Source organism: Hemitrygon akajei, chromosome 1 (assembly GCF_048418815.1).
Source record: "Hemitrygon akajei chromosome 1, sHemAka1.3, whole genome shotgun sequence".
Classification (NCBI taxonomy): domain Eukaryota; kingdom Metazoa; phylum Chordata; class Chondrichthyes; order Myliobatiformes; family Dasyatidae; genus Hemitrygon; species Hemitrygon akajei.
The window spans coordinates 101,725,781-101,753,687 of record NC_133124.1 but is presented as its reverse complement, the minus strand read 5'-3'; the positions used below and the strand labels follow the sequence as shown (position 1 = coordinate 101,753,687).

General features: G+C 39.3%; 1 protein-coding gene across 4 annotated transcripts in view; it reads left to right on the top strand.

Annotated features, from left to right (window-relative positions):
• Positions 1-4,806: 4,806 nt before the first annotated feature.
• The window catches only part of phf20l1 (PHD finger protein 20 like 1), a 102,613-nt gene continuing 79,512 nt past the window's right edge, over positions 4,807-27,907 (top strand). For all 4 annotated transcript variants that reach the window (XM_073048578.1, XM_073048560.1, XM_073048552.1 and 1 more), the window contains exons 1-5: positions 4,807-5,073; positions 8,311-8,400; positions 13,937-14,059; positions 20,517-20,688; positions 27,467-27,551. In XM_073048578.1, coding sequence (XP_072904679.1) covers positions 13,977-14,059; positions 20,517-20,688; positions 27,467-27,551 — 340 coding nt within the window. In that variant the 5' untranslated portion in view covers positions 4,807-5,073; positions 8,311-8,400; positions 13,937-13,976. The remainder of the gene's footprint in view (positions 5,074-8,310; positions 8,401-13,936; positions 14,060-20,516; positions 20,689-27,466; positions 27,552-27,907) is intronic.

The following is a 27,907-nucleotide window of genomic DNA, read 5'->3' as shown; positions in this document are numbered from 1 at the left end:
AGTTGATGTTGTTTAATTGGATTTTCTGAAGACCTTTGGCAAGGTGCCACACATGATGCTGTTTAACAAGATAAGAACCCATGGTATTACGGGAAATACTAGCATGGAGAAAGCACTGGCTGATTGGCAGGAGGCAAAGAGTGGGAATAAAGGGGTTGGCTGCCAGTAATGAGTGACATTCCACAGGGGTGGGTATTGACACCGCTTCTCTTCACATTGTATGTTAATGATTTGGATGGCAGAATTGATGGCTTTGCGACCAAGATTGCAGATGATACATAGCGGGGTGGAGGGGCTAGTAGTGCTGAGGAAACAAAGAGTCAGCAGAAGAAGTTAGACAGAGTGGGAGAATGGGCAAAGAAATGGCAGATAGAACATGGTGTAGGGAGGAGCATGGTCATGCACCTTCATGGAAGGAATAAAGGCATAGACTATTTTCTAAATAGGGAGAAAATTCAGAAATCAGAGGTGCAAAGGGATTTTGGAGTCCTTGTGCATGACTCCCTAAATGTTAACTCGCAGTTTGAGTTAGTAGTAAGGAAGGCAATGTAATATCAGCATTCATTTTGAGAGGACTAGAATATAAGAGTAAGTATGTGATGCTGAGGTTTTATAAGGGATTGATCAGATTGCATGTGGTGTATTGTGAGCTGTTTTGGACCCCTTATCTAACAAAGTATTGTATGTGCTGACTTGGAGAAGGTCCAGAGAGGTTCACGAGAATCATTCCAGGAATGAAAGAGTTAACGTGAGGAATGTTTCATGGCTCTGGTCCTGTATTTGCTGGAGTTCAAAAGAATGCAATGGAGGGGGGTGGGGTGGGGGATCTCAGTGAAACCTATCCAATATTAAAAGCCCTGGAGAGGCTGTTTCATACAGTAGGGACTCCTGCATAGAAGGACATTCTGTGGAACAGAGGAGGAATTTTTTAACCAGTGGGTGATGAATCTGTGGAATTCATTGCCACATATGGCTGTGGAGGTCAAGTCAATGTGTATATTTAAAGTGGAGGTTGATAAGTACTTGATTAGTAAGGGTGTTAAAGTTTACGGAGAGAAGAGAGGAGAACGGGGTTGACAAGGATAATAAAACATCCATGATGAATGCTGGAGCAGATTTGATGGCCTGAATGGCCCAATTCTGCCCTTACATCTTATCATCTTATAGAACTAAAGAATCACATTGGAAAGAAGACGTATGGTAGATGGGAGTAGTAATTCGGTTCTCAAAACTATCTCTAGATAGGACAAAACATAAATGGGGAAATATTAAAGTAAGAAGAGTTTTGCAATTATCAATGGTAGTTTTAATCTGCTTATTATTTAGATATATCAAACAGGCACTGTGAGAGATGGGTTTGTGGAGTGCATTGAGGGATTGTTTCTCGGAGTAATACAGTATGAACATACTTAGGAACACACACAAAATGCTGGAGGAACTCAAAAGGCCAGGCAGCATCTATAGGAAAGAGTATATTCGACGTTTTGGGCCAAGACACTTCACCAGGACTGGAGAACAAAAGGAGTCAGAGTAAGAAGGTGAGGGGAAGCAACACAAAGTGATAGGTGGGGGAAGAGGGGTGAAGTAAAGAGACAAGAAGTTGATTGGTGAAGAAAGATATAGGGCTGGAGAAGGAGGAATCTGATAGGAGAGGACAAAAGCCATGGACAAAAGAAAGTGGACAGGAGGAAATGAACAGGTAAGGAGATAAGGTGAGAGAGAGAAATGGGAATGGGAAATGATGGGGGAGGGAATTATTAATAATAGTAAGTACTTTATTAATCCCAAGTAGCAAATTCTTTCATTACAGCAGCAACATTTAAAAACACACTTAGCAGTGTGCAGACTTAACTAACAATAAAGTACAGGATAATAGCACACATCTCTGTCCGCTTGGACAAACTTAAAGCAAGGTATGGTAGCACTATGGTCCGGGAAATGCGCATGTAGCAGGTCTCAGTTAAGCACAAAAACATTGCACTCCCGGAGTTCCCCCTGGGTCTTAATCAGTGCGCCAAGCTCGTCCATCATATTTCCCAGGGACCTCACATTTCCCAATTTGATTGCGGAGATAGAAGGTTTATATTCCCTCTTCTTAGCCTTAACCTTAGCTCTGGCCCTGCCGCCTCAGCATTATCTCCCAAACTCCCACAGGATCTCGGGCCACACTCTGGCAGTAGCATCAGTTTGCACAGCTCAATCAGCCAGTCTCTGAAATAAACAGAACCTTCGCTCCAAACACAATGTAGCCGTCATAAACAGATCCACATGCAATAATCCAGAATTACCAGAAATTTGAAGAAATCGATATTTATGCCATCAGGTTGGAGGACACCCAGATGGAATATGTTGCTCCTCCAACCTGAATGTAGCAGCACCTTATTTTCTGTCTGGGTAGCCTCCAACCTGATGGCTATGAACATCAATTTCTCGAAGTTCCAGAAAATTTTGATCTCTGTTACAGGATAGTGATAGTTTTAAATTATTTGGTGAAGTTAAGATGGCGCCAAATGACTGCCTCTTTTAGTTCATCTGCGGAAACAGCTTAGATTTCTCTCTTTAATGTTTCTTTTTCCTTTTTCAAGGTGACTGGGCTTCTATCGAGTTCTCTGATCTGCAACAGCACTCAAAACTGCAGTGGTTTCATGGCAATGAGTTCCCTTTCTTGGAGCTCCCTCAATGACTGGCCGTTTTCTAACATTCTCCAGCATGGAAGATACCAGGTGCGGCCCTGTGGATGACCATTTCCAGGCCGGTACCACTAACTGAGGTGTCACGGGAGAACATCAGGATCTTGTGGCAGCTGATGGTGTGGACGGAGGACTCTAGCTGAGCGATTGCTCTCTTTCTCTCTCTCTTTCAATTGCAGGGAGAGTTTGCTCCTGATTCTCGAGTCGAAGAATCTCGGAATAAAAAGTGACATGGCAAACTGTAACATCGTAACAGCGACAGCTAATCTTCCCTTTTGCTTTTGCTGTGAAATGTATGACATCTCTCTGTCTCTTGTTAGTGAGATAGAGAGAGTCTGTGGCATGTTGAACAGTTGGGTAAACAATTGTTGACTGCAGATCATGGTCTCTCTTTGGGTGCTTTGCTGTTGCTTGGTGGATGGTGGGTGTTGACGCTCTATGCTGAAATGGGTGGGGGAGGAGGGCAGAGGTTGATGCTTTGCTGCTGCCTGCACTGGGAGGGGGGTGACTTTGGGGTTCTAACATTTTTCTGTCATTCATTCTTTTGAGGTTCTTCTGTTTTTCACAAATGTCTGCGAAGACTAACTATTTCAGGTTTACTGGTATACATTCTCTGATAATAAATACCGTAGAACCATTTGAGAACTTGCTGAAGGAATCCGATACAGGAAAGTATGAGATCATGTACACCAATCAAAAGGCAGACTAATATCAAAATAGAGACTGCAAATGAATGTAGGACAGAGGATCTTCACGCTCATGTTTTGTGCATGAAACACATAAAGCTAACTTGCAAGTTCAGCAAGAGTTTGGAAGGCAATTGGCATATTGGATTTTAATCTAAACAGGCGGCAGTTTAGAAGTGGAGAAATGTCACTACAATTTGATAGAGTGTTGTTCAGGCCACACTTGAAGAACTGTGTAGAGTTTTCATCCTTTTATGTAAAAGAGAGTCATTGGAAACAGTCTAGAAGAGACTCTTACCTCCCTACTTCCCATTACACTGCTGGCATTTAGGGCAGCAATGAAGGTCCTCCATGTTTGGCAATGTTTGGGGCTTCCTTCATTCTGGCAGTAGCTCGGATTCAACTAATATCAGTTCCAGGTGAAGACTCAGGAATACCGTCGCACTCAGATCTAGAAAGATTCTTCATTGCTGTTTCCATAACGATATTGTTTTACCAGTCTTTTTGTTAGTCCTGAGCTGAACCCCTGAACCCAAGGACCAGTGGACCAGTCTGGCCTCTACCCTTTCACCTGTTTGGCATGGGTGACCCTACCAAGAGACAAAGCATACAGCCCTGACTCCAGCCAACATAGCTCTGTGGCTCACTGAAGCATACAAGCCTCCAGCAACAAAGTTGTGGTCCTCTTGGAGGAGAAAAGACTCACTTGGTTGATTATTGGGATGAGAGGTTTGTTGGAATACAAGCATTAGGTCTGTATTCTTTAGACTTTAGATATTTAAAGGATACACAACCTTTACAACTTTAGAATGAAGGGTGTTCATTTGAACATATACATAGATCCTATGGAAAGTCATAGGTTAAATGTTGAGATGTTTCCATTCCTTGAACAAAGGGCCAAAATTGGAAAATTAAAAGGCAGTCATTTAAAACTGAAGTGTTGAGTAATTTCTTCTCTCAGAGGGTGATGAATCTGTTTGAATCCCCAGGAAGTAGTGGAGACTAGCCCACTGGAGATACTTAACAAGGAATTAGATACATTTCTAAACAATTTGGGTGCTGGGGGGGGGGGGGGGATCTGGTACAGAAAAGGAAGCCTGGGGTAGATTATCAATGTTCAATAGGGTGGTGGGACAGGCAAATTACTCCTGCTCCTATTTTCTTCTGAGATTTTTGGATGGAGCCAATGAGCCCCCATCATAAGACAGGTGACACAAGCGATTCTGCAGGTGCTGGAAATCTTGAGCAACACACACAACTCTTCACGCAGGGTCTCGGTCCGAAATGCCGACTATGACTTCCCTCCGTTGCCTGATCTGTCGAGTTCCTCCAGCATTTTGTGAGGCCACCCTCCGGACAGGTAATAGCCCCAGCAGGCCAGCGCAGTCAGGCAGAGCGAGCGGACGCTGGGTGTGCGCGCTGACGTCACGGGCAGCGCTCGGAGATGGTGTGAGGGTTGTCGTCGCGGTGTTTTGAAAGGAGGAAGAAGGAGAGAGGAGTAGGGGCGGCAGTACGGAGGAGCGAGGGCGGTTTCTGTGGGCGATTGATGGGCAGCAAATGTCGTTCAGCCATCGCCAGGTCCGCTCCAAGCTCAGGCAACCGAGTTCGAAGGCAGCGAGGGGCGGGGAGTGGTAGTCGAGCTTCGTTCCGCGTAGCTGTGTGAGCGGGAGAGGTCGGGCGAAATATGAGGGGGGAAGGTAAGGCCTCAGCCAGCCTGGCTCAGCTCATGGGGGAGCGGGCACCCACTATTTGGGGCACCACATCCCACAGGATTACCTGCTGAACACCATACGCCGCACATCAAAAGTCGCCCACTTCTAAAACAATTAAAATCACGCTGACTGTAAAGTAAATTCCTGTAATGTTCGCAGTTCAAAATTACAACTGAAGTTTGAGTCATGGATATTTCTCAGAAAATTACCCTGTATAAGTAGGAGTGGAAAATCTAGAGCGAGATCTTTTACAAATGTATTGCAGAGGAAAGTACAGGATCATGTGGCAAATGCCACATATGAGAGATTATAAATATCTGCTGTAAATGCAAATTGCATTTAAAATTGTAAAGGATGTAAATACAGTATTTTATAAACTTTCATAAAATATATACAGATGAATGTATGTTCTGAAGCAAGTAACAGCATAACCCCTTGACAAAGGGAATAGGATGAAAATGCTGAAAATCAAAAATAAAATGTGTACCTAAAGCCTAGTAAGAATAACATATTAAGAGCAAACTTCATGAAATTTGTTATAGATATGTCTGTGGTTGCTTGAACTCGAGGTAGTTAGCTTCATGATGGGATGTGTCAGCAGGCTTGTGGATATGAAATTGAACCCAGTGTAAAGAAAAAGTATCAATTGGAAATAAACTGTATCTACAAATTATAGGACTAATGTGAAATATCAATTTATATGTAAAGTATTTGAAGTAGAGTGGTTTTTGGTGCATTGACACACAAATCCCTTAAAGGTGTTTGGTGTGATACCCTTCATCATGTAGATGCACATGTACAGGTCCTCTCTGACTTATAAAAGCCCAACTTACATACAGTTTGTACATATGAGCATTAGTGACACTGACGTTGCCAACTATTTCAGGCATCATTTGCTAAGTTAGAACTCAGTTCACTTCTGCATTTCTGACTTGCGAACTGTGGATTATGAAGTATTCACAGGGACAGGAGCTGCTGTAATGTGGGACGTACCTGTACACTGGAGGATATTTGTGTGCTCTTAACTGCAGAGATTCTTTGGAAGATTTGAAGGATTCTTTTTAATAAGTCACTTCATTCGCTTTTATTTAGGGCGAATGGATAACGTGACCTCTCGCTTATTGAAACTTGTCGCTGAAAATAAAGGCAGGATAAGGACTGAGTTGTTATGAACTCTGAGATTTGTTTTTATGGATCTGCCCAGCCTCTCAAACTTCATAGCATATCAAGACCTGGAGTTTTTCTTGAATATCTACCATTGATAGTAGCCATTGTTCATGTTTAAATTAGGATAGTGGGTTTTTGAATAGTGTTTTGAGTGTCATCACCTCCACCCTGTGAGGGTAAGAAAAAAAACACTACATATCCACTTCACTGATGTTCCATTGAGGAGTTTATGAGTTAAATGTGATAACAATGTTGTGACTTCAAGTGATATCAAGCAACTCATTTAAGACGACTGAATTTGGAATTTTCACAACAGAGCATTGACTGACTCATTTAGGTGATGTAGACTGAAAAAATGACATGCTGTTAGTAAGGTTAGTACCGTACTTTGTGTGGGCCCATTCAGTTACTGTTGTCAGCTTACTTGACCTTGGTAGTTTCAGAAAGCAGCTCAATATCTTCATTTGAGCAATTAGTGATGGTAAATTTGAGTATAGATTTTCATTTCACAGTTATTGAATTTTCAAGGAAAACCAGGTGAAGTGAAAGGACAGAGGAATTGAGACAAGTTCATGAAACTAAGAACCAGATCTGTGAATGTATTCATTGGAAAAAGAAACTTGGTTTTGGGTAAGAATATACAAAAATTGAAATGCAGTGAATCATCTGTATAAATAGACCAAGGCTGGAATGCTTTATCCTGGTTTGGAAGAACGTTGAATCAAAATGGGTACATTAGATTTGAGAAGTTGCTGCTTTCTAGTAGTTTCAAAGAGTTGTAGAAATGTCTGTGTTAAAACATATTTTAACAAAGGTGGTTAAGAATAATTATGATATGAGACAGTATGGACAAAAACAAATTAGAACTCCATTATGGGAGGAAGAAAAGACAGTACCATTTATTTGAACACGTTCTTTTCCATGTAATTGCGAACTAGTTTGGGATTGATTTTGATTGAGAATCCTAATGCTGTCTGTTGCTTATGATTTCCTCTGCACTTGGGATCCCTGTGATGTCCTCCAGTGGAGTAACACAAATTTGCAGCTGTTATCCAGCCATTGCACTTGGGAATCTGCCCACTTCATGTGCTCCAGTTGAGTTGAAGTGCAGTAACATTGATTTGAATGGAGACAAATGGCTGTCAAAGGCATGATTGAGTATTAGGTACCTTCTTTAGTTAAACCCATGTAAATTAAAAGATTATTTTAGTGTTTATTAAGTATTCTGAAATATTTTTTGTTTAGTTTTTGTATTTTAACATTGTGTTTGGATATTTATCAAATAATGGTTCTCCATTATTTATGATAGAGGAGATTTAATTTGGCTAACTGTCAACTATTTTCTTCAGATGTTCAATCATGGGTGGTTTGTTCTGTTTCCCGACCCCTGTGTGGAGGTTTTGGCCTTGCTATTAAGGGAGGACTGGGACACTTCTTAGGAGCAAGTTGACGCTGTGCAATCAGACATTTTTTTTGCTGAGTTCCTCCCATATTTGCTGTGTGTTTCTCCTGGTAATTTTTGTGTGTTTTGGCTGGAAAATATGTTCAAGAGGCCCAGAATGAATGGGGTGAAGGCAAAAGATAACGACTGTAATCTTCCTCCCCCACGGAGAGTTTTGAAGCTATGGAATACATTTTACATAGACCATATCAACATTGAAAAATAAATGTGACAGAAAAAAAATGGGACTATTGAAAGATTGTTACTCTTTTTGTCTGGAATAATGATAAGAAGCAGTCTTTTCCTTTCGACCCCAGTGACTGCACTGTAAAACTTAATTAATGTAAAATGATTGGACCACATCTGGATAGTACGTGTCTATGGAGCTGAGGTTTATTGCAAACTTTTGAAATCATAGTATTGCAAAAATCGTATGAAATATGGTGTGAATATTTCAATCCAAATAGTGGGGAAAATACTAAGTGAATTATTGTCAATAGGAAGTCCAAATATTTTTAATTTATTGCTAAATCTACACTATAATGTTCACTGAATGATATGCATTATTATTACTTAGCAAATTGTAACAAATTTGTAACATTTATTATTTTCAGGGATGTCTTTCTACATAGCCAACATTTGCTGCAGTGTTGATGTATGATGGAGATAATAATGTTAAATAGGAAATGAAGATAGAGGGATTGGTGAGTATAGTGATGACTTAAACCACAGTTCTAAGGATCCATTCTTGTGCATGTAATTGCTTTTTCCTTTGTGATGCTCTGTATTTTGAAGCTCTTAAGTTCATTTTTTTTTGTGTATACCTGGTTTATAAGTTGATCAGCTTCTTTCTTTGTAATATAATTCATACTCTGCCAGTGTTTTCTCTTTTCTTGTTTAAAGCCTTCCGTCATTTAGCACACGCTTGGTAAAATAAAGTCATTTTGTCATTTCTAATTGCTATAAGTAGAATGGGTTACTTGACTTTGACAGTATATGATGTCTAGTATGAGGTAAAAATAAAGTACTAGAGACATTCAGCAGATCAGGCAGCATTTGTGGATAGGGAAACAGTTACTGGTTTGGGTTGAAAGCCCTGCTTCAGAACTTAAGCCTATCTCAGATGCTGTCTGGCTTGCATTAAGTTTTACAGTTTTTCAATTTTTTTTTAGTTTTCAATACTCAACATTTCATTGTTCACAATTTATTAAAAATATAATTTAGTGTAGTTTTAGCTTGCAGGCTAATTACCTTAGTTACTTTTCATTCTACTTTCACATAATCCGAGATCTGGAGATGCTGTGAAAACCATAATTGGTATATAAACACTATTTGGTAGCAGAAATAGCCCATACCACCTTAAATACACTCAGTGGCCATTTTATTAGGTACACCTGTACACCTCTTTATTGCAAATGTTTAATCAGCAGATCATGGCAGTACCTAATGTATAAAAGCAGAAGAACATTTCTGAACACAACATGTCTAACCTCGAACTGGATGGACTACAGCAGCAGAAGACCATGAACATGCGCTGAATGGCCACTGTATTTAGTACAGGGGCTGAGTGTATATTGAAACACTTTGCTGCCATCACTTTGGAAGGAGTTCCATGGAATCCTGAGGCAAAACCTCTCATCTCACCTTTCTTAAATGTGTGACTTTTTTTGTTAAATAGTAATCCCTGACTTTAAATTCTCCTACAAGAGGAAGCATCCTCTCCATAGCCACCCTGTTCAGACCCCTTAGGATCTTTTGTTTTAATTGAGGCCATTCTGCCTCCAGTTCTTTAAAGGCAAATATACCCTGTATTTCTTGATAATAAAATTTAAAAAATAATGAATTTGTTACACATATTCACAAATTCAAATAGATAACACTGGAAATACGCAGGCTAGGCAGATCTAAGAAACACAGTTTGGGTCAGTGACCTTTCATTAACAGTTCTTAACAATTTTTTTTTATTTTTTTTCTCATTATTCACTTTGTTGCTAAATAAGGGTTGGGGCAACACTTACTAGTTTTTGTTTTAGAGATAGTACAGCTACAGGTCCTTACAGCCCATTGAGCCCACACAGCCTAATTACCTAATTACACCAATGTGACCAATTAACCTATTAACCCATACCATTTTGGAAAGTGGGAGGAATCTGAAGCAGCCGGAGTAAATCCATGTGGTCACAGGGAGAACATACAAACTCCTGACAGACACCGACAGCAATTGAATCCAGGTCGCTGGCACCAGAAAGCATTACACTAACCGCTGCACTACAGTGCCGCCCCCCCCCCCCCCCCCCCCGTTATATTTGACTGATGTTTGATGAAAGCTGTACCGTGGGCATCATGGAGGTGCAGCAGTTAGTACTGCTGCTTCTCAGCTGCAGGATATGGACCCGTGTTGGAGTCTGTGTGGGATAGGGACTCTCTCATGTTTGTTTCCTCCCACATGTTAAAGTCATGCTGGTGAGTTATTATCCCTTAGTGTAGATTAGGGTAATGGGGAAAAAAGAATCAAAAGAGAAGTTGTTAGATGAGTGTTGCAGAATAAGCTTGTAGGGGTACAAGGAAATGGGGAGAGGGGAAAGGGACTGCTCATCTGGCATCTAGCATGGATCAAATAGACCAAATGCATTTCTGTGTAAGAAATTTAGAAAATTAAATAATTTTGGCTTAAGAATGAAGATTATTTGGAAAATAGGTTTCTGAATGACTCAATATCATGAAATTGTCAAAGGAGCCATATTTTAAGAATACAATGTTTTATCATTGACTGGCAGTGGAAAGGAAGATACTTAGCTGAAAGAAATTAAGACTAAAGTTAAGGAACAATGAAGAGGTAGAAAACATTAATTGGAGATGTGAAAAGGGCCTCTGGCAGTAAATAGGTACATAATAGAAATCAGAAAGTAAATAGTCTAAGTCACAAGGGTAGTTGAGTCATGGGGATGGGGGGGGGGGGGGTGGGAGAGGGAGTTAGTCTACATGTAGAATTGCCAATTCAAGTGATCAGTAATAATATGGAGGATGAATTCATGGAGTGTATGAGATGTGTTCCAAATCAGAAAACTGAGGAACCAAAGAGGGAGGAGGTTATTTTGGATGTATTATTATGTAGTTGAAAGTTAATTGATGATTTAGTGGTTAAAGAGGCTTACAGATTTAATTATCGCAGTGTGATTATATAATAGTCAAAGGTGATTTAATTCAGTTTAAAACCAGGGTCTTAAATTTGATTCAGCAATTCATGAGGGCATGAGTTGCCTGCTTAGCTTGAAAGCTTCCTTAAAGAATATGGCAGCAAGTAAACAACAGTCAATATTAACCGTATTAAACTGTAGCTTACAATTCATAAGACAATACCCAAAAGAGGAAAATAAGCTGTCTTCGCCTATCCAGAATTTTAAAAACAGCATTAGGTCATGGGCTGTACAATCTTGCTGCAAAGTAGTAAGGATGAAGACTGGGAAAATGTCAGGCTTCAGCAAAGGACCATGTACTGGGCAATGGAATTAATCTCGAAGGGCACCCAGTGGTCATTGTGGATTAGTTGGGCCAAATGCCTGATTCCATGACAGATGATTCTATGAGACAAACAGATTGCTGAGGGAAGGGAAAATAGAATACAGTATTTGTTTGAGAAGCATTAAAACAGAATGTTGGAATTTCCACAGTTATATAAAATGAGACAAGTTGTGGGTTGCTTATAGACTAAAACAGAAATTATATTGGTATAAGAAAATCATCAATTAACAAATATCTTACAAAGAACTACATAATAAGCTCAAAGAAGATAACTTTAGTTTAAAAATAGCATTGGAGATATTAACAATCTATGTGGAATATTACAATCCATTATTAAATCAAAACATACTCATAATATCCAAGACTCGTTTTTGCATCAATTCAAAAGTTCTACTAATTGAATTACTATAAACTTCATATGAGTATTCCAAATTATATTTTGATGTGTACTCAGTTGAGACATGGAAGAGATGTGCAGGTGATGAAAAAAATGCTTAAACCCATCAAAAGTGATGCTGGTAAATGTAGAACAGATGATAATCTAGGAAATAAAAGAGCACAGAATCTAGAGCAACAGGGTCCTAATGTAGGGTTTCCACTCAGAATGTCAACATTTCCGCATCTCCTCACCAATAAAAAAAAAGTTGCTGCTCATCCTGCTGAGTTCCTCCATCAGATTGTTTAAGGCAGGGGTTCTCAACCTTTTTTTATGCCATGGGCTCCTACCATTAATACAGGTCCATAGATCCCAGGTGGGGAACAAACTTTAAGGTATGATGATGATGATGGTGATGGCCACAAAATGTCTCAACGTTGCACATGTTCCAGTTGGACAATCAAGACTTTTAATGTACAGGTATAACCAAGCTGGATAGAGAACTAATCCCAGGAATAAATATAGTGGTATTATCAGGAGAAAAGGAGATATGAAGATATGTCGTACAGTGAGGACATCTGATACAGTCCCACAGAGATTTTAGGAGAAACTATGTCATGTGAGGTGGCAAGCTCAAGTGTCTCTGAACAAGAGTTAGAATGTATATATTGCCTAGAAATTCATCCTTAAAATTTATTTTAAATGGCAGCAATACCACATTGTATCCTTACTTAGTTGGGCCTTTAGCTCCCAGTGGCGCATTGGCTTCCTGTTTCCATCATCATCTGAAGTTGATTGTATGGTTGGAATTCATCAATGATTCTGCAAAACGTTGCATCCACTGTACAGGGGATTGGCCTACACAGCTTCACCAGAGCTCTGTTGGCCAAAATTGCCTGTTTCTGCCTCTCATGACTGGCATGTAGATTGGACTTTGAGATGTACATTGTACTCTATTCTTAACTTAATTCTATCAACTTTAATGTATTTTGTAGACATACACTCTTGTTTAGCACTCTGAACCAAGGATGAATTTCTATGTATATAACTTTTTGAAACAGATGAATGGTTCTTGGTCTTCTATTAAAATCAAGGGTGAAATGGATATTTCTGACTCATCAATTTGCAACACTTGGGTCAGTCAGGATAGTGCTATGTGGAAGGTGTCCAGACATGCTTGAAAGTTGCACTTGCCTCCCCCTGCTCTTCCCCCACCTGTTTATTCTTATCTTCATGAGATATGACATTGCTAGTTGTTGAGGGCAGCAGGTATCAGAAAATAATCAGAACACATTTCAACAAATAAGGGTGAAAAGGCCCTAAATACTTTTCTGCTTGGGTGTCACAAATTTTTTCTTTCCCCCTGAACCCCCCCCCCCCCCCCCCCAAGTTAGGTGTTTGGATACTAGTACTACACAAGAGTCACATTTAACATGGCAAAAAAAAATTGAACTCCAATGTCTAGTCACCTGTTTCTTGATGTCTCTTTCATCATTTTCTTAGTTTGATACAAATCTTTTCCCTGCCAATGTTTTATCTTCACACTCAGTCAGAATGGATTGACTGGATGTAAGTAAGAATGTTCAGTTATTAGAATATTAATTTTAGCAAAAAATTTGCCAGGTAGTGCATGATCTGTTTTATTGTTCTCTGTTTCCTAAGAATGGCCTTAATTTTGCTGAAAGTTCAAATGTGTCGCATATTGGCAATGTGCCATTCATAGAACCTTCAATACTTATTTAATTAAATAACAGAATAAGTAAGATTGACAAAATAAATTGCTGTAACAATTATCAAATCAGTGCAGAAGCTTTGTGCTCAGAAAATAATATAGGATTGTTGTACTTGCAGTAAAGTCTGACCATTGCAATTTCTTTGTTCTGTTTTCATCATGCTTCATCCTTTGATTATGTCAACCTGTGGGCTGAGTTCCATCTCCAAGTATTCTCCCCCCCCCCCACAAAGAAAAATAATACCCGCACGTTATCATCCTGTTCTCATTCTGCCTTCTCCCCTTTCTGCTTCTGCTCTAGGCTTTTCCTCTCTGCTCCTACTTTTGCCCCCACCACACTTTATTCCATTCATTTCTTTCAGTATTTTGCACAGCATGGAATAATTGACCGTTCTAGAAAACACAACTTTAGATGTTGCTCTTTTGTGACTGTGTACTTGCTTGGCTTGGCTTGGTGTATAATTTCCTTCCTTCCTCCTACCAGGAATTCAAGCCATTCTAACCTATTTTATATTTAGCTCAGGATCTCCATGAGCTCTTCATGGGTTCTTGCTCTCAAGGAATAAAGTAAACTTACCTTAATGCTTAATGATAAATTTTTTTTCGATAGGCAATAGAAAGGGGTAATTGATTAGAGGAGAGAGTTAAGGATGAGCAAAATTCCTCCAAATCGCCCAGGAATTGTGTTTGCAGTGGGAGCCCGTTTGGAGGCCCAGGATTATCTGCAGAAATGGTATGTATGTTCTCTTATTGTCAACAGTTTTGGGCTTCATCCCTCAGAAAGGGCATGTTGTCATTTGAGAGAGAGTCCAGAGGAGGTTCATGAGGATGATTTTGGAATTAAAGGGTTAACATATGAGGAGTGTTTGGCAGCTTTGGGCCTGCACTCACTGGAATTTAGAAGAATGTGGGGGGATCTTGTGGAAACCCAACGAATGTTGAAAGGGCTGGATAGGGTGGATGTGGAGAGGATGTTTCCTGTGCTGTATCCAGAACTAGAGGAGAAAGAGAAAGAAAAAAGGTGACCTTTTAGAACATAGGTAAGGAGGATTTTTTTTTAGCCAGAGAGTAGTGAATCTAGAATACTCTGTCACAGACTACAGTGGAGGTCAAGTCTGTAGGTATATTTAAGGTGGAAGTTGATAGTTTCTTGATCAATCAGGGCATCAAAAGATATGGAGAGAAGGCCAGTATATGGGGTTGAATGGGGTCCAGGATCAGCCATGACAGAATGGCGAAGCAGACTTGATGGACATAATGGCCTAAGTCTGCTGCTATGTCTTATGGTCTTATTTATCCATTTGTGGAATAAATGTGATTTTTCTATTAATTTCATCCGACTTTATCCATGATAATAAAAATAAACTTCACACATGTCTGTGAAGCTTGTTTTGATAGTCTTAATTCAGATGTAAAAATCCTTTAAACTAGTGCCAAGTAACAATGAATGCTTTCATAGAACTTTACTAAATGATCAAGAGGTAAAAAGACAATAGGATGAGGGTTCTCATGAAAGGAAAATAGTATTGTGCTGCATCATGATTGGTACATAAGAAATTTACACAAGGAATCCAAAATTAATACTCCATTAAAAGTGCTCCTCAGATGGATCAGCAGGCAACGGTTAAGACCACCTCTGCCAGGCTTACAATGTGTATGGTAGTGGGATAAGGACAAAGACTGTTGTTGTTTTGCTATATATCAATGATTTGGATATGAATGTACGAGGTATGTTTAATAAGCTTGCTGATGACATAAAAGTTGGTGGTGTTTGAGGTAGCGAACTTTGTCAAAGGTAGAATATAGGTCAAGTGAAAAGTTGGGTTGGAGCATTAACAGATGGAATTTAATCCAAACAAATGCGAGGTGTTGCCTTTTGAGAATCCAGGTAAGAGTAGGTCAGGTATAATAAATGGCAGAATATTAAAGGATACAACATAAGACTTTTGAGTCATTGAATCTGCTCCACCATTCAATCATGGCAGATTTATTATTCCCTCTCAACCCTGTTCTCCTGACCTTTCCCTGTGGCCTTATTAATCAAGAAACTTATTAAATTCTGCCTTAAATATACCTAATGACTTGGCCTCCACGGCAATGAATTCCACAGATTCACTTTCCTCTGACTATAGAAATTCCTCCTCATCTCTGTTCTAAAGGGAAATCGTTTTATTCAGAGGCTGTGCCTTCTGGTCTGAGATTCTCCGAGCGCTCAAAACAGCCTCTGCATGTGCATTCTATCCAGGTCTTTCAATGTTCAGAAAGTTTCAATGAGATCCTTCTCATCCTTCTAAACTCCAGAGAGCCATCAAATGCTCCTTATGCGTTAACTCTTGCATCTAAAGAACATACTTGTATACCTCTTCTGGACCCTCTCCAATGCCCTCCCTTAATACCAAAACTTCTCTCCATACTTTTGTGGTCTGACCTGTGGGTTTAAAGACTCAAAATAGTCTACGCCTTTTTTTCTTCTACTGAAGTGAGTGACCAGTGACCATACACTTCCCATCTGTTACGCTTTGTCCATTCTCCCAACATGTTTAATTCCTTCTGTAGACTCCCTGCTTCCTCAACATTACCTGCCCTTCCAGCTATGCAAACTTGGTCGTAAAGCCAATACTGTCATCCATGTCATAACACTTGAAAAGAAACTCACACAGGCCACTGGGGACCACCACTAGACACTGACAGTCAACCAGTGAAGGACCTCTCCCTCTTATTCCTACACTGTCTTTTGCCAGTCAGTTGATTTGCTATCCATTCGAGTACTTTTTCTGTAATACTATGGGCTTCTATCTTGTTTTGCAGGTTCACGTGCAACACTTTAATGCCTTCTAAAAATCTTAGTAAATCTGTTGATCGTCTATTCTGATTGTTACTTCCTCAAAGAATTCCAACAGATCTGTCAGGCAAAATCTCCCCTTGAGGAATCCATGCTGACTTTGGACTATTTTATTCTGTGATTCCAGTACCTCAAAACGTTATCCTTAAAAATGGACTTTAAAATCCAGTTGAAGTCAGTCTAACTGGCCTATATTTTCCTGTCTTTTGTCTCCCTCCTTTCTTAGAGTGGAGTGACTTTTTTTTTGCATCTTTCCAGTCCTCTGGAACCATTCTAGAATCAGCTGATTGTTGCAAGATCACTACTAATGCCTCCACAATCTTGTCAACAAACCTGGGTTATAGTTTGTCATGTCCAGGTGACTTACTCATTTTCAGACCTTTCAGCTTCCTAAGCACCTTCGACATAGTAATAGCGACCAAACTCACTTCTGCCTCCTGACCGTCAGGAACCTGGCAAGCTGCTGGTATCTTCTATAATGAAGATTGACACAAAATACTTATTCACATTGTCTGCCATTTACTTGTTCCTATTGCTGCTTCTCCAACATCATTTTCCATTGATTCCACTCATGCCTCTTGTACTATATATATCTGGAAAATCCTTTGTTATCCTCTTCTATATTATTAGCTAACCTTCATAATTAATCTCTTCTCCCCATATTGCTTTTTTAATTGCCTTCTGTTGGTTTTTAGACACTTCTCAATTCTTTAATTTCTCACTACCTTTTGCAATATTGTATACCCTTTGCTTTGCTTTTGTGCTGTCTTTGACTTCCCTTGTCAGCCATGGTTGCCTAATCCTTCCTTTAGAGTGCTTATTTGTGATTAAATGGTCCTGTGTTTTCCAAATTGCTTTCAGAAGCTCCTACCATTGCTGCTCTACCATCATCCCTGCTAAGATCCCTGTCTAATCAGTGTTGGCCAGTTGCTCTCTATAGTTACTTTTGCCTTTGAAGTTAACTTTGCTCAACTGTATTATTGATTCATCTGATTTTTAGCTTCTCCCTCTCAAAACGTAGTGTGATTTCTATCAAAATATGATCAGTGTCTCCTAAGAATTCCTTTGTCTTAAGCTTCGCAGTCAAATCTGGTTTATTGCACATCACGAAGCACAGAATTGCCTTTTCCTTCATGGGCTCAACCTAAAAAGCTGTCTCTTAGGCACTCTACAAATTCCTTATTTTGGGATCCAGCACCAAATTGATTTTCCCAGTCTACCAACATATTGCTGTCTCCCATGACTACCATAACATTGCCTTTTTTAATCTCCAGTTGTAGATGAATGTTGATAAACAAAGGGACTTTAGAAGTCAAAGGTCTTTAGTTTTCTGGAAGTTCCAACACAGATCGACAGTGTATGACATGCTTGCCTTCATAGGTTGGATATGCAATATAAAAGTTGGGACATCTGTTTCAACTTTACTAAACAGTGGTTGCCACATGAGGGAAAATGTGCTTGTGCTGGAGAGAATGCAGAAGAGTTTCACCAATATGTTGTTTGTAGTTATGGGGAGAGAACGAATAGGCTATTTTTCCTTGGAGCAATGGTGAACTGAGAAAGGTATTTAAAATTGTAAGAGGTATAGGTATATTACATAGTCAGAATTTTCTTTCCGTGATAGGATATGAAAAAGACAAGGACACAGTGTGAGGAAGGAATTTTAAAAGGAGTATGAAAGGAAAGCTTCATAACACAGTGTGGTTGAAATCTGGAATTCTGACGAAGAGGTCTTAGAGTCATGTGCAGTCACTGTTTGAAACATTTAGATATGCACTTAAATAGACAAAACTTGGAAGGATACGCACCAGGTGAGAGCAAATGGTAACTTGGTTTATAACTGTCACATGTACTGAGGTGCTGTGAAAATCTTTGTTTTGCATGCTGTCCATACAGGTAATTTGCTTAGCACTGCTTAGAGATAGTACAAAGGAAGATAATATTAATGCAGAATAATGTGTTACTGTTGCAGAGTAAGAGCAATGCAGGCAGACAAATAAGTTGCAAGGCCTTAATGAGGTAGATTCTGAGGTCAAGAATCCATTTTATCATATAAGATGGATTCTTGTTCTGTAGTCTTGTAACAGCAGGATAGTGGCTGCTCTTGAGCCAGATTGTGCATGCTTTCAGGCTTTTCTATCTTCTGTGCCCATTGACCAAGGTGAGGTGTCTTTGATTAAGTTGGCTGCTTATCAAGTGTAGACAGTGCCCATGAAGGAAAGGCTGGTTTCCATGTGTATTGAGTTGTGTCCACAACTTTGTGCAGTTTCTTGCTGTTATGGGAGGAGCATTTGCTATATCAAGTGGAGGAAAAAGTTGTTGTCGTTGTGACACCCTACAGCTAGGTTCTCTAGCTTTCTATCAAGTGTCGTCTGTAAACTTGTAGATAGTGTTAAAGCAGAATCTGGCCACACAGTCATAAGTGTACAGGGAGCTGAGTTTGAGTGCTGAGGATGTAATCTTGTGGGGCACCAGTGTTAATTCTGATGGTGTTTGGCTTATCCTTACTGATTGTGGTCAGGAAGTTAAGGATCCTGTTGCAAAAGGAGTTGTTGAGTCCTATATCTAGGATTTTGGAGATGAGTTTGCTTGGAATTATGGTTGAGCTGTTAGCTAATAGTCTAAGGAAGGTGGCTTTATTATCTGGTTGCTCCAGAGACGAGATGAGGGATTAATATATATAGCTTAAAGATTGACATTGACATTGGTTGTTGGGGCCCATTCCTGTGCTGTAATCTGTATGACTGTTTCTTACCCCTTTACTGCAAAGAACATTTTTTTGAATGAAGCAGGGCTCAACAAATCTAGGTGTTTCATGCACAGTAGGAGCAATTCTGAACTGAATTCTCCTAAAATGTGTGTTCCTTTTGTTCAAGTTGGTTTTAAAGATACATTCTCAAAATTTAGACATCACTGAAAAGGGAATGAGTCATTTCTGCTTGTCTTTGGGAAGGTACTGATAACTCTTTTTGAGCCAGCAAGAAAGTCAAAGGTAGCAAATTCATCTGAGCACAATCACCTGCAGGTTCACCTCCAAGTTGCAAACCATTCTGGCTTGGAAATGTATTGCTGTTCCTCATTTATTATAGGGTCTACATCTCGGAAAACTTCTATCCAAGAGCGCTACCAGGGTTGTAGATGCTCTCCACCACTTTTTTCAAAGATTGTTAGGATAGGGGATAAATGTTGGTCTTGCCATGAATGCCAAATGTTGAAAAATGAATACAATAGAAATTGCCTTGGCAATGGATTGAACTATAGTATATCTGTGATAGGATGCTGTGTGACCTGGAGGCAAGCTCAGTTGTGTTTTTGGCCAGATACAGTCATAGAAAATTTGGTCTTTAATGTTTGTGTCGGTTGAGAAAGAGTCAAGAAAGGAGTTATTTTGCTCTCCTTTGTCAGAGATAATAATTTTCCTGTATTTCTGTGAAATAAATGCTGCTACTTACAAATAAGCCAAATCCTGGATGTGGTTTGAGTCTTCCTGCACAGAGGCATAAACTTGTTCATTATCTGAATTACAAATGAAACTGAACTCTGCAGAAGTTTTAACAGCCTACTTTTGATGACACACTGATGAATCAGTTGATGTGCTTCACGTATTGATATGTGAATTTTGCTGAATCGAGAGGATTATTTAAATAACAATCTTTGAGCTGAGTGATATCATGCAACATTTCAAACAATCAAAATTGTTATCTTTGTTTTACATGTTAGAAATAAAATATTGATTGTTTTCCATTCAACTAAATAATTTAATAATTTTAGTGCTGTTAATTATGGGCTGAAATGGAAATAATATTGAGGGAAGTATAATTGATGGTAAAATAAGTAATAAATGTTTTATCCGTTCCCTTTTTGGAAGCAGTGATTCTGCAAGATTAGGATTAAATAATGTTGAAAGCAATTCTGGTCCTTTGCCACTTGCTTCACATACAATCATACTGGAAAATTTCAGGGCGTATTTAACGATGAGGAATGACATTTGAATTAGTCACTGACCTCCTGTGTTTCTTTGCCACTGTTCCATGTCCACTTAGGAGCCTATTTCTAAGGTTTACATGTTGTATTTTTTATTCTCTTCAACTGAGTTGGTTCTATCTGTGTTACTATTACGCCAGTGAATTTCCGCTGAGCAAACATGAGAAAGAATTGATCATGATTCTTTTGTTCATTGATGCTATTCCAGTCCGATGAGTTATTTGGGGAAAGACTTGCATGTGAATTTAGGAGGGTAGCCTTTTGTTCAAATTCAGTTGGGAGCAGATTATGAAGAAGAATAAATTTGCATTGATTTGTTTCATAATTATCATGTTATCTGTTGTCTGTGTTATTTCACCTGGAGGTATGCATCACGAATCGAAAAGATTGACTATGAGCAAGGAAAAATGCTGATCCACTTTGAGAGATGGAGCCATCGGTATGATGAATGGATTTACTGGGACAGTCATCGCCTACGACCTCTTGAGGGGAACTCAGTACAAAAAGAAGCACTTAAAGATGAGGAAGAGATTATAGTGAGTGAAAGCTTTGGATTTAAATAATTTGCCCCAAGTTGATTCCTTCCTGAATCATTTTAGGTTGCCAGTGGACATTTTTTTAACCAAACATTGTGGATTGTATAATAGAATTACTTGAGGAAATAGTTGTTGTTTGTCATCCCATTTTTTTTTTTTCTAGTCAACTTACTACAGTCTACAAAATTTGGAAAAAGGTTCCAGATCTTTCAGCTGGAAACTGGCAATTGCACCTGAAGCTTCCAGCTTTCAAGTTCTACCTGTTTAACTGCAAATTTGGCAATCAGAGGGCAAGTCAGAAATTCTGAACATTGCAGCTGATTATAACCAATTACAAATTAACTGTTTTTCTGGGATTTGCAGACCACGCATGTTGTTTGGAGTTGCAAATGTCCTGAATTTGCTTGTTCTACATCTGTATAAGGCCAACTTTGCTTGCAGAGTGTTCCCTGGCACCAGATGTTAAGGCCCTAAGTGGTATTAGGGTTATGAATGATATGACCAAGTAGGGTGGTTGGGCCTGAATACGCCTCACCTATGAAGCATTTCTGGAGCCTCTGAGAAATGGATAAACTCCTTACTACCTGTCAAAGCTGTCGAGCTTTTTCATTGTTTTTGAATGTCTTTTGAAAGTTAAACAGTTAAAATAAATGCTGTACTTTGTTCCAAAGTAAACAATCAAAACTGTCACTGATATTTTACGTAAAATACAGTGCCTGTAAAAATTATTTATCCCACCCCCCCCCCCCCCCCAAGGAAGTTTTCATGTTTTACTGTTTTACAGCATTGATTCACGGTGGATTTAATTTGGCTTTTTTGACACTGATCAACAGAAGAAGAAAAACTCTTTCGTGTTAAAGTGAAAACACATCTCTACACGTGATCTAAATTAATTACAAATATAAAACACAAAATAATTGCTTCCATACCTATTCACCCCCTTTAATATGACACACCAAATCATCACGGTGCAGCCATTTGGTTTTAGAAGTCACATAATTAATTAAATGGAGATCACCCTTGTTCAGTCAAGGTGCTTCAGTTGATTGTAGTAAAAATACACTTGTATCTGGAAAGTTCAACTGCTGGTGAGTCATTATCCTGACTAAAACTATACCATGGCAAGTCAAAAGAACAGTCCAAGAAACTCCGCAAAAAGGTTACTGAAAATCACAGGTTAGCAGATGGATACAAGAAAATTTCCAAGTCACCGAATATCCCTTGGAGTACAGTTAAGTCAATCATCAAGAACTGGAAAGAATATGGCACAGCTGTAAATCTGCCTACTGCAGGCTATCTTCAAAAACTGAGTGACTTTGCAAGAAGAGGATTAGTGAGGGAGGACACCAAAAGATCTGAAACAGCTCTGGAGGAGTTACAAGCTTTAGTGGCTGAGATGGGAGACACTGCACATACAATAACTGTACTTCACCAGTCACAGCTTTCAGGGAGAGTGGTAAAGACAAAGCCACTGTTGAAAAAAGCTCACATGAAATCTCGGCTAGAGTTTGCCAGAAGACATGTGAGAGACTGAAGTCGCTGGAGGAAGGTTCTATAGTTTGATGAAACCAAAATTGAGCTTTTTGGCCATCAGATTAAACACTATGTTTGGTGTAAGCCAAGCTCTGCACATCATCAGAAACACATCATCCCTACTGTGAAGCATGATGATGGCTACATCATGCTGTGGGAATGTTTCACTGCAGCAGGCCCTGGAAGACTTGTAAAAGTAGAGGGTAAAATGAGTGCAACAAAATACAGGAAAATCTTGGAGAAAAACCTGATGTAGTCTGCAGGAGAACTGTGAATTGGGAGAAGACAATGACCCCAAGCATAAAGCCAAAGCTATACTGGGCTGGCTTAAAGCGACAAAGTTAATGTTCTGGAGTGGCCAAGTCAGAGTCCAGACCTCAATCCAATTGAGAATTTGTGGCTGGGCTTGAAAAGGGCTTTTCATTCATAATCCCCATGCAATCTGACAGAGCTTGAGCAGTTTTGTAAAGAAGAATGAGGAAAAATTGCAGTGTCCAAATGTGCAAAGCTGATAGACCTATCCACACAGACTCAAGGCTGTAATTGCTGCCAAAGGTAAATCTACTAAATACAGACTTGAAGGGATTATGCAAACAATTATTTTGTGATTAATAATTGTAATAAATTCAGTCCAATTTGTAGAAATGTGTTTTCACTTTGATGCGAAAGTGTCTTTTCTGTTGATCAGTGTTGAAAAGCCAAAATAAATCCATTGTGACTCAATGCTGTAAAACAATAAAACATGAAAACTTCCCAGTGGGGGGTTGGGAGGGGTAAATACTTTTTATAGGTACTGCATGCTGTTTGTGGCAACACTAAAATGCAAAGACAAAATTAATGCAAACTAAAGTATTACAAGGTAGTGTTTACGGACTGTTCAGGGAGGGGAAAGTGTCAAAAGTTAGAATAAAATGAATAAACATGTTTAGATTAAAACAAATGCAAATAGCATCTTTTTTTTTAACAAAAATCACTTTCGTATATCTCCGTTGTTCTCATTTAAGACCATAAGAGCAGGATTAGGCCATTCAGCCCATTGAGTCTGCTCTGCTTTTTCATTATGGCTGATCCATTTTCCCTCTCAGTGCTGATCTCCTGCCTTCTCCCCATATCTTTTCATGCTCTGACTAATTAAGAATATATCAAAATCTGCTTGATACCCAATGACCTGGCCTCTACAGCCACCTGTAGCAAATAATTCCACAGGTTCACCGCTCTCTGGCTAAAGAAATTCCTCCTCATCTCTGTTCTAAAAGTATGTCCCTCTATTCTGAGGCTGTATCCTTTGGTCTTAGACTCCCACACCATAGGAAACATACTCTCCACATGCACTCTGTGGAGGCCCTTCAACATTCAATAAAGTCACCCCCTCAGTCTTCTGAATTCCAGTGAGTAGAGGCCCAGAGTCATCAAATGTGCCTAATATGACAAATCTTAGAATCATTTTTGTGAATCTCCTTTGAACACTCCGATGTCAGCAATCTTTTCTTGGATGAGGGGACTAAAACTGCTCACAGTACTCTAAAAGTGAAGCCTCACCAGTGCTTTATAAAGCCTCAACATTACATCCTTGCCTTTATATTCTAGGCCTCTCAAAATGAATATTAACATTGTATTTGCCTTCCTCAGCACCAACTTAGCCCACAAATTAACCTTCAGGGAATCCTGCATGAGCACCTCCAAGACCCTTTGCACCTCAGGTTTTTGAATTTTCTCTCCTTTTAGAAAATAGCATATGCTTTTATTTCTTCTACCATACATTTCCCAACAATGTATTCCAGCTGCCACTTCTTTGCCCATTCTCCAAGTCATTTTATAGCCAACTTCCTGAAAGCTATCTACCTCTTCAACTATCTTCATATCCTCCACAAATTTGGCCACAAAACCATAAATTCCATCATCCAAGTCATTGACATATAGCATAAAAAGAAGTGGTCCCAACACAGACCCCTGTGGATCACCACTAGTCATCGGCTGCCAACCAGAAAAGCTCCCTTTGTTCCAACTGTTTGTCTCCAGCCAATCAACCAATGCTTTTTTCCATGCTTTTATCTTTTCTGTAATTCCGTGGCCTCTTAACTTGTTAAACAGCCTCGTGTGGCACTTTTTCAAAGGGCTTCTGAAAATCCAATTACACACCATTCTCTGATTGTTCTTCATCTATCCTGCTTGTTAATTCTTAAAAGAATTCTAACAGATTTGTCAGGCAGGGTTTTCCTTAAAGCCATGCTAACTATGGCCCATGTTATCATGTGCCTCCAAGTATCTCAAAACTACATGCTTAACAGTCTATTCCAACATCTTCCCAACCACTGAGGTAAGACTAACTGGCTTATAATTTCCTTTGTTCTGCCTCACTCCTTTCTTGAAGAGTGGAGTGACAGTTGCAATTTTCCATTCCTCCTGAAAGATGCCAGAATCAGTTGTTTCTTGAACGATCATTACTCATGCTTCCACAATCCCCTTAGCCACCTCTTTCAGAACCTTGGGGTGTATACTATCTGGTCCAGGTGACTTATCTACCTTGAGACCTTTCAGTTTTCCAAAAACCTTCTCTGTAGTAATGGCAACTTCACACACTTCTGCCCCCTGACACTGTCAATTTCAGCATACTGCTGGTGTCTTCCACAGTGAAGTCTGATGCAAAATACTTTTTCAGTTCATCTGCCATTTCCTTGTCCCCAATTGCTACCTCCCCAGCAACGTTTCCCAGTGGTTCGATATCTATTCTCACCTCTCTTTTACACTGAAGAAAATTTTTGGTATCCTCTTTAATGTTATTGTCTAGCTTACCTTCATATTCTGTTCTTTTCCTTGTTTCAGACATTTTTCATTGCCTTCTGTTGGTTGCTAAAAGCTTCCCAATCCTCTTAACTTCCCACTAATATTTACTCTATTATATGCCTTCTTTTTGACTTTTATGTTGGCTTGGACTTCTCTTTTCAGCCATGGGTGTGTCATCTGTCTGTAGAATGCTTCTTGCTCTTTGGGTGTATATATCCTATGATTTCTAAATTGCTTCCAGAAATTTCAGGCAATGCTGCTCTGCCGTCATTCCTGCCATTGTTCTTTTCCAGTCGATTTTGGCTAGCTTCTCTCTTATGCTTCTGGAATTTCATATACTTCACTGTAATACAGATGCATCTGACTTTAGCTTCTCCTTCTCAAATTGCATTGTGAATTCTACCATATTATGATTGCTGGCCCATAAGGGCTCTTCACCTTAAGCTTTCTAATCAATTCTGGTTCATTGCACAGCACCCATTCCAGAATAGGTGATCCCCTAGTGGGCTGAACCACAAGCTGCCCTAAAAAGCCATCTCAGTGGCCTTCTAGAAATTTTTCCTCTTGGGGTTCAGCACCTACCTGATTTTGCCAATCTCCCTGCATATTGATGCAGTTATAAGGAAGGCAAGACAGCGACTATACTTCATTAGGGGTCTGAAGAGATTTGGTATGTTAACAAATACACTCAAAAACTTATATAGATGTACTGTGGAGAGCATTCTGACAGGCTGCAGCATTGGTATGGGGTGGGGGGGGGGGGGCGGCTAGTGCACAGGATTGAAAGAAGCTGCAGAAAGTTACAAATTTAGTTAGCTCCATCTTAGATACTAGCCTGCAAAGTACCCAGGGCATCTTCAAGGAGCAGTGTCTTAGAAAGGCAGCGTCTGCTCTCCTCACCATTACCCTCAGGTAGGAGATGCAGAAGCCTGACGACACACACTCAGCGATTCAGGAACAGCTTCTTTCCCTGTGCCATCCAATTCCTAAATGGACGTTGAACCCTTGGACCCTACCTCACTTTTTAAATATATATTATTTCTGTTTTTTGCACAATTTTATTCTATTTAATGTACATATACTGTAATTGATTTACTTATTTACTATTATTATTTTGTGTATTTTTTTGTTCTATATTATGTATTGCATTGAACTGCTGCTAAATTAACAAATTTCGCAACATATGCCAGTGATAATAAACCTGATTCTGATATTGAAATCCACCATAGCTAGCATCAACAGTGGTCTTTTGGCATGCAGTTTATATCTCCCATTGTAATTTGTAGACAATATCTTTACTACTGTTTTGGGGGTCTGTATATAACTCCCATTAGGGCCTTTTTGCCCTTGCAGTTCCTTCGCTCTACCCACAATGATATTGTACCTTCTGACCCTATGTCACCTCTTTCTAATGATTTGATTTAATTTTTTTTTACCAACAAAGCAAAACCAACCCCATCTGCCTAACCTGCCTGTCTTTTTGATACAATGTATATCCTTGGATGTTAAGCTCCCAGCTATAATCTTAAAACCACGATTTAGGGATGCCCACAACATCTTGCATGTCAATCTGTAACGGTGCTACAAGTTCATCAACCTTATTCCATATACTGCACGTGTTCAAGTATAATACCTTCAGTTCTATATACACCCTTTTCGATTTTTTTCTGCTTTTTACATTGCAACTCATCCTTTTCCCTGCAATTTTACCCTTTCTTCAGACTTTCATTGCTGTCAGTCTCAATGCACACTGCCTGTCTTTGTAAACCAACTGCCTAATACATTCAGCTCTGTTACTCCAGTTCCCATCCCTCTGCCAAATTTAAATGAATGTGTTGCAGATCTTTGTCAGGCATAACCTTCTGCTGGATCTAAAAACAAATTCTTCTGTGTAAGTCCTGGGGATCACAGCAAACTCCTGTTCCACCACTGAGTTCGCCTAATGGAAAGCACAATCAGGAAATTGCAGCAAACCTTATCACAAAGTTCAGTATTTCACATTTGTGCAATGCTATGAAGAGGTCTTGAACATATGGCGATAATGAAAACAGCTATATAAATTCAGTTTTCTCTCTGAATGTACCTGGGTACCTTTTATTCCACTGTACAGTCTCTTGCAGCCTTTTCTTCTCTGCAACTTCCTCTTGTTATGGTTGCCCTGATAGCTCACTATCTCTCCCATTTATTTCTGTTTACAGATTGTTTCTTTTCCTTTCATCTCATTCAGTGAGAGCTGACTAAAGAGTTTTGTGCAGTGTTTCACAAGCTGATGCAGGAATTAGGCAAAAGGTTGAGCATATGAATGTGTTGCCCACGGTGTGACAAATTTCAGTAAAACTTTATCAAGTTATTTATTTTTAAATTTAAAGAAAATAGGAGAGGAACAAACCTTCTTGGATTCAGTTCCAAAGATAACTCATTGATTTATGAAAACTGAGGTAAAAATATTTCCCCTGTACAGGATTTCAAAAAAGGAGATGAAGTTCTGGCTCGTTGGACAGATTGTCGTTATTATCCTGCCAAAATAGAATACATCAATGAGGAGGGTAGGTGTTAAGAATATTTATCTGTTTCCAATCTCTAATGAAAGTTCCGTTTCCACTGAGTTACAAGTCCATGTGTCTGTTGTCCAAATAAGGGTATGAATGTTGCTAATTTAAATATGTGTACTAACTTAACGATTAGAACCTGAACCACCTTGGTAATGTTATTTCTTTTTTTACAGTGGTGCTAGAAAGTTCGTGAACCTTGCAGAATTTTCTATATTTCTGCTTAAATATGACCTAACATGTGATCAGATCTTTACATAAGTTCTAAACTAGATAACGAGAACCCAATTAAATAAATAACACATAAACATTATACTTGTTCATTTATTTTTGAGAAAATGATCCAGTATTAC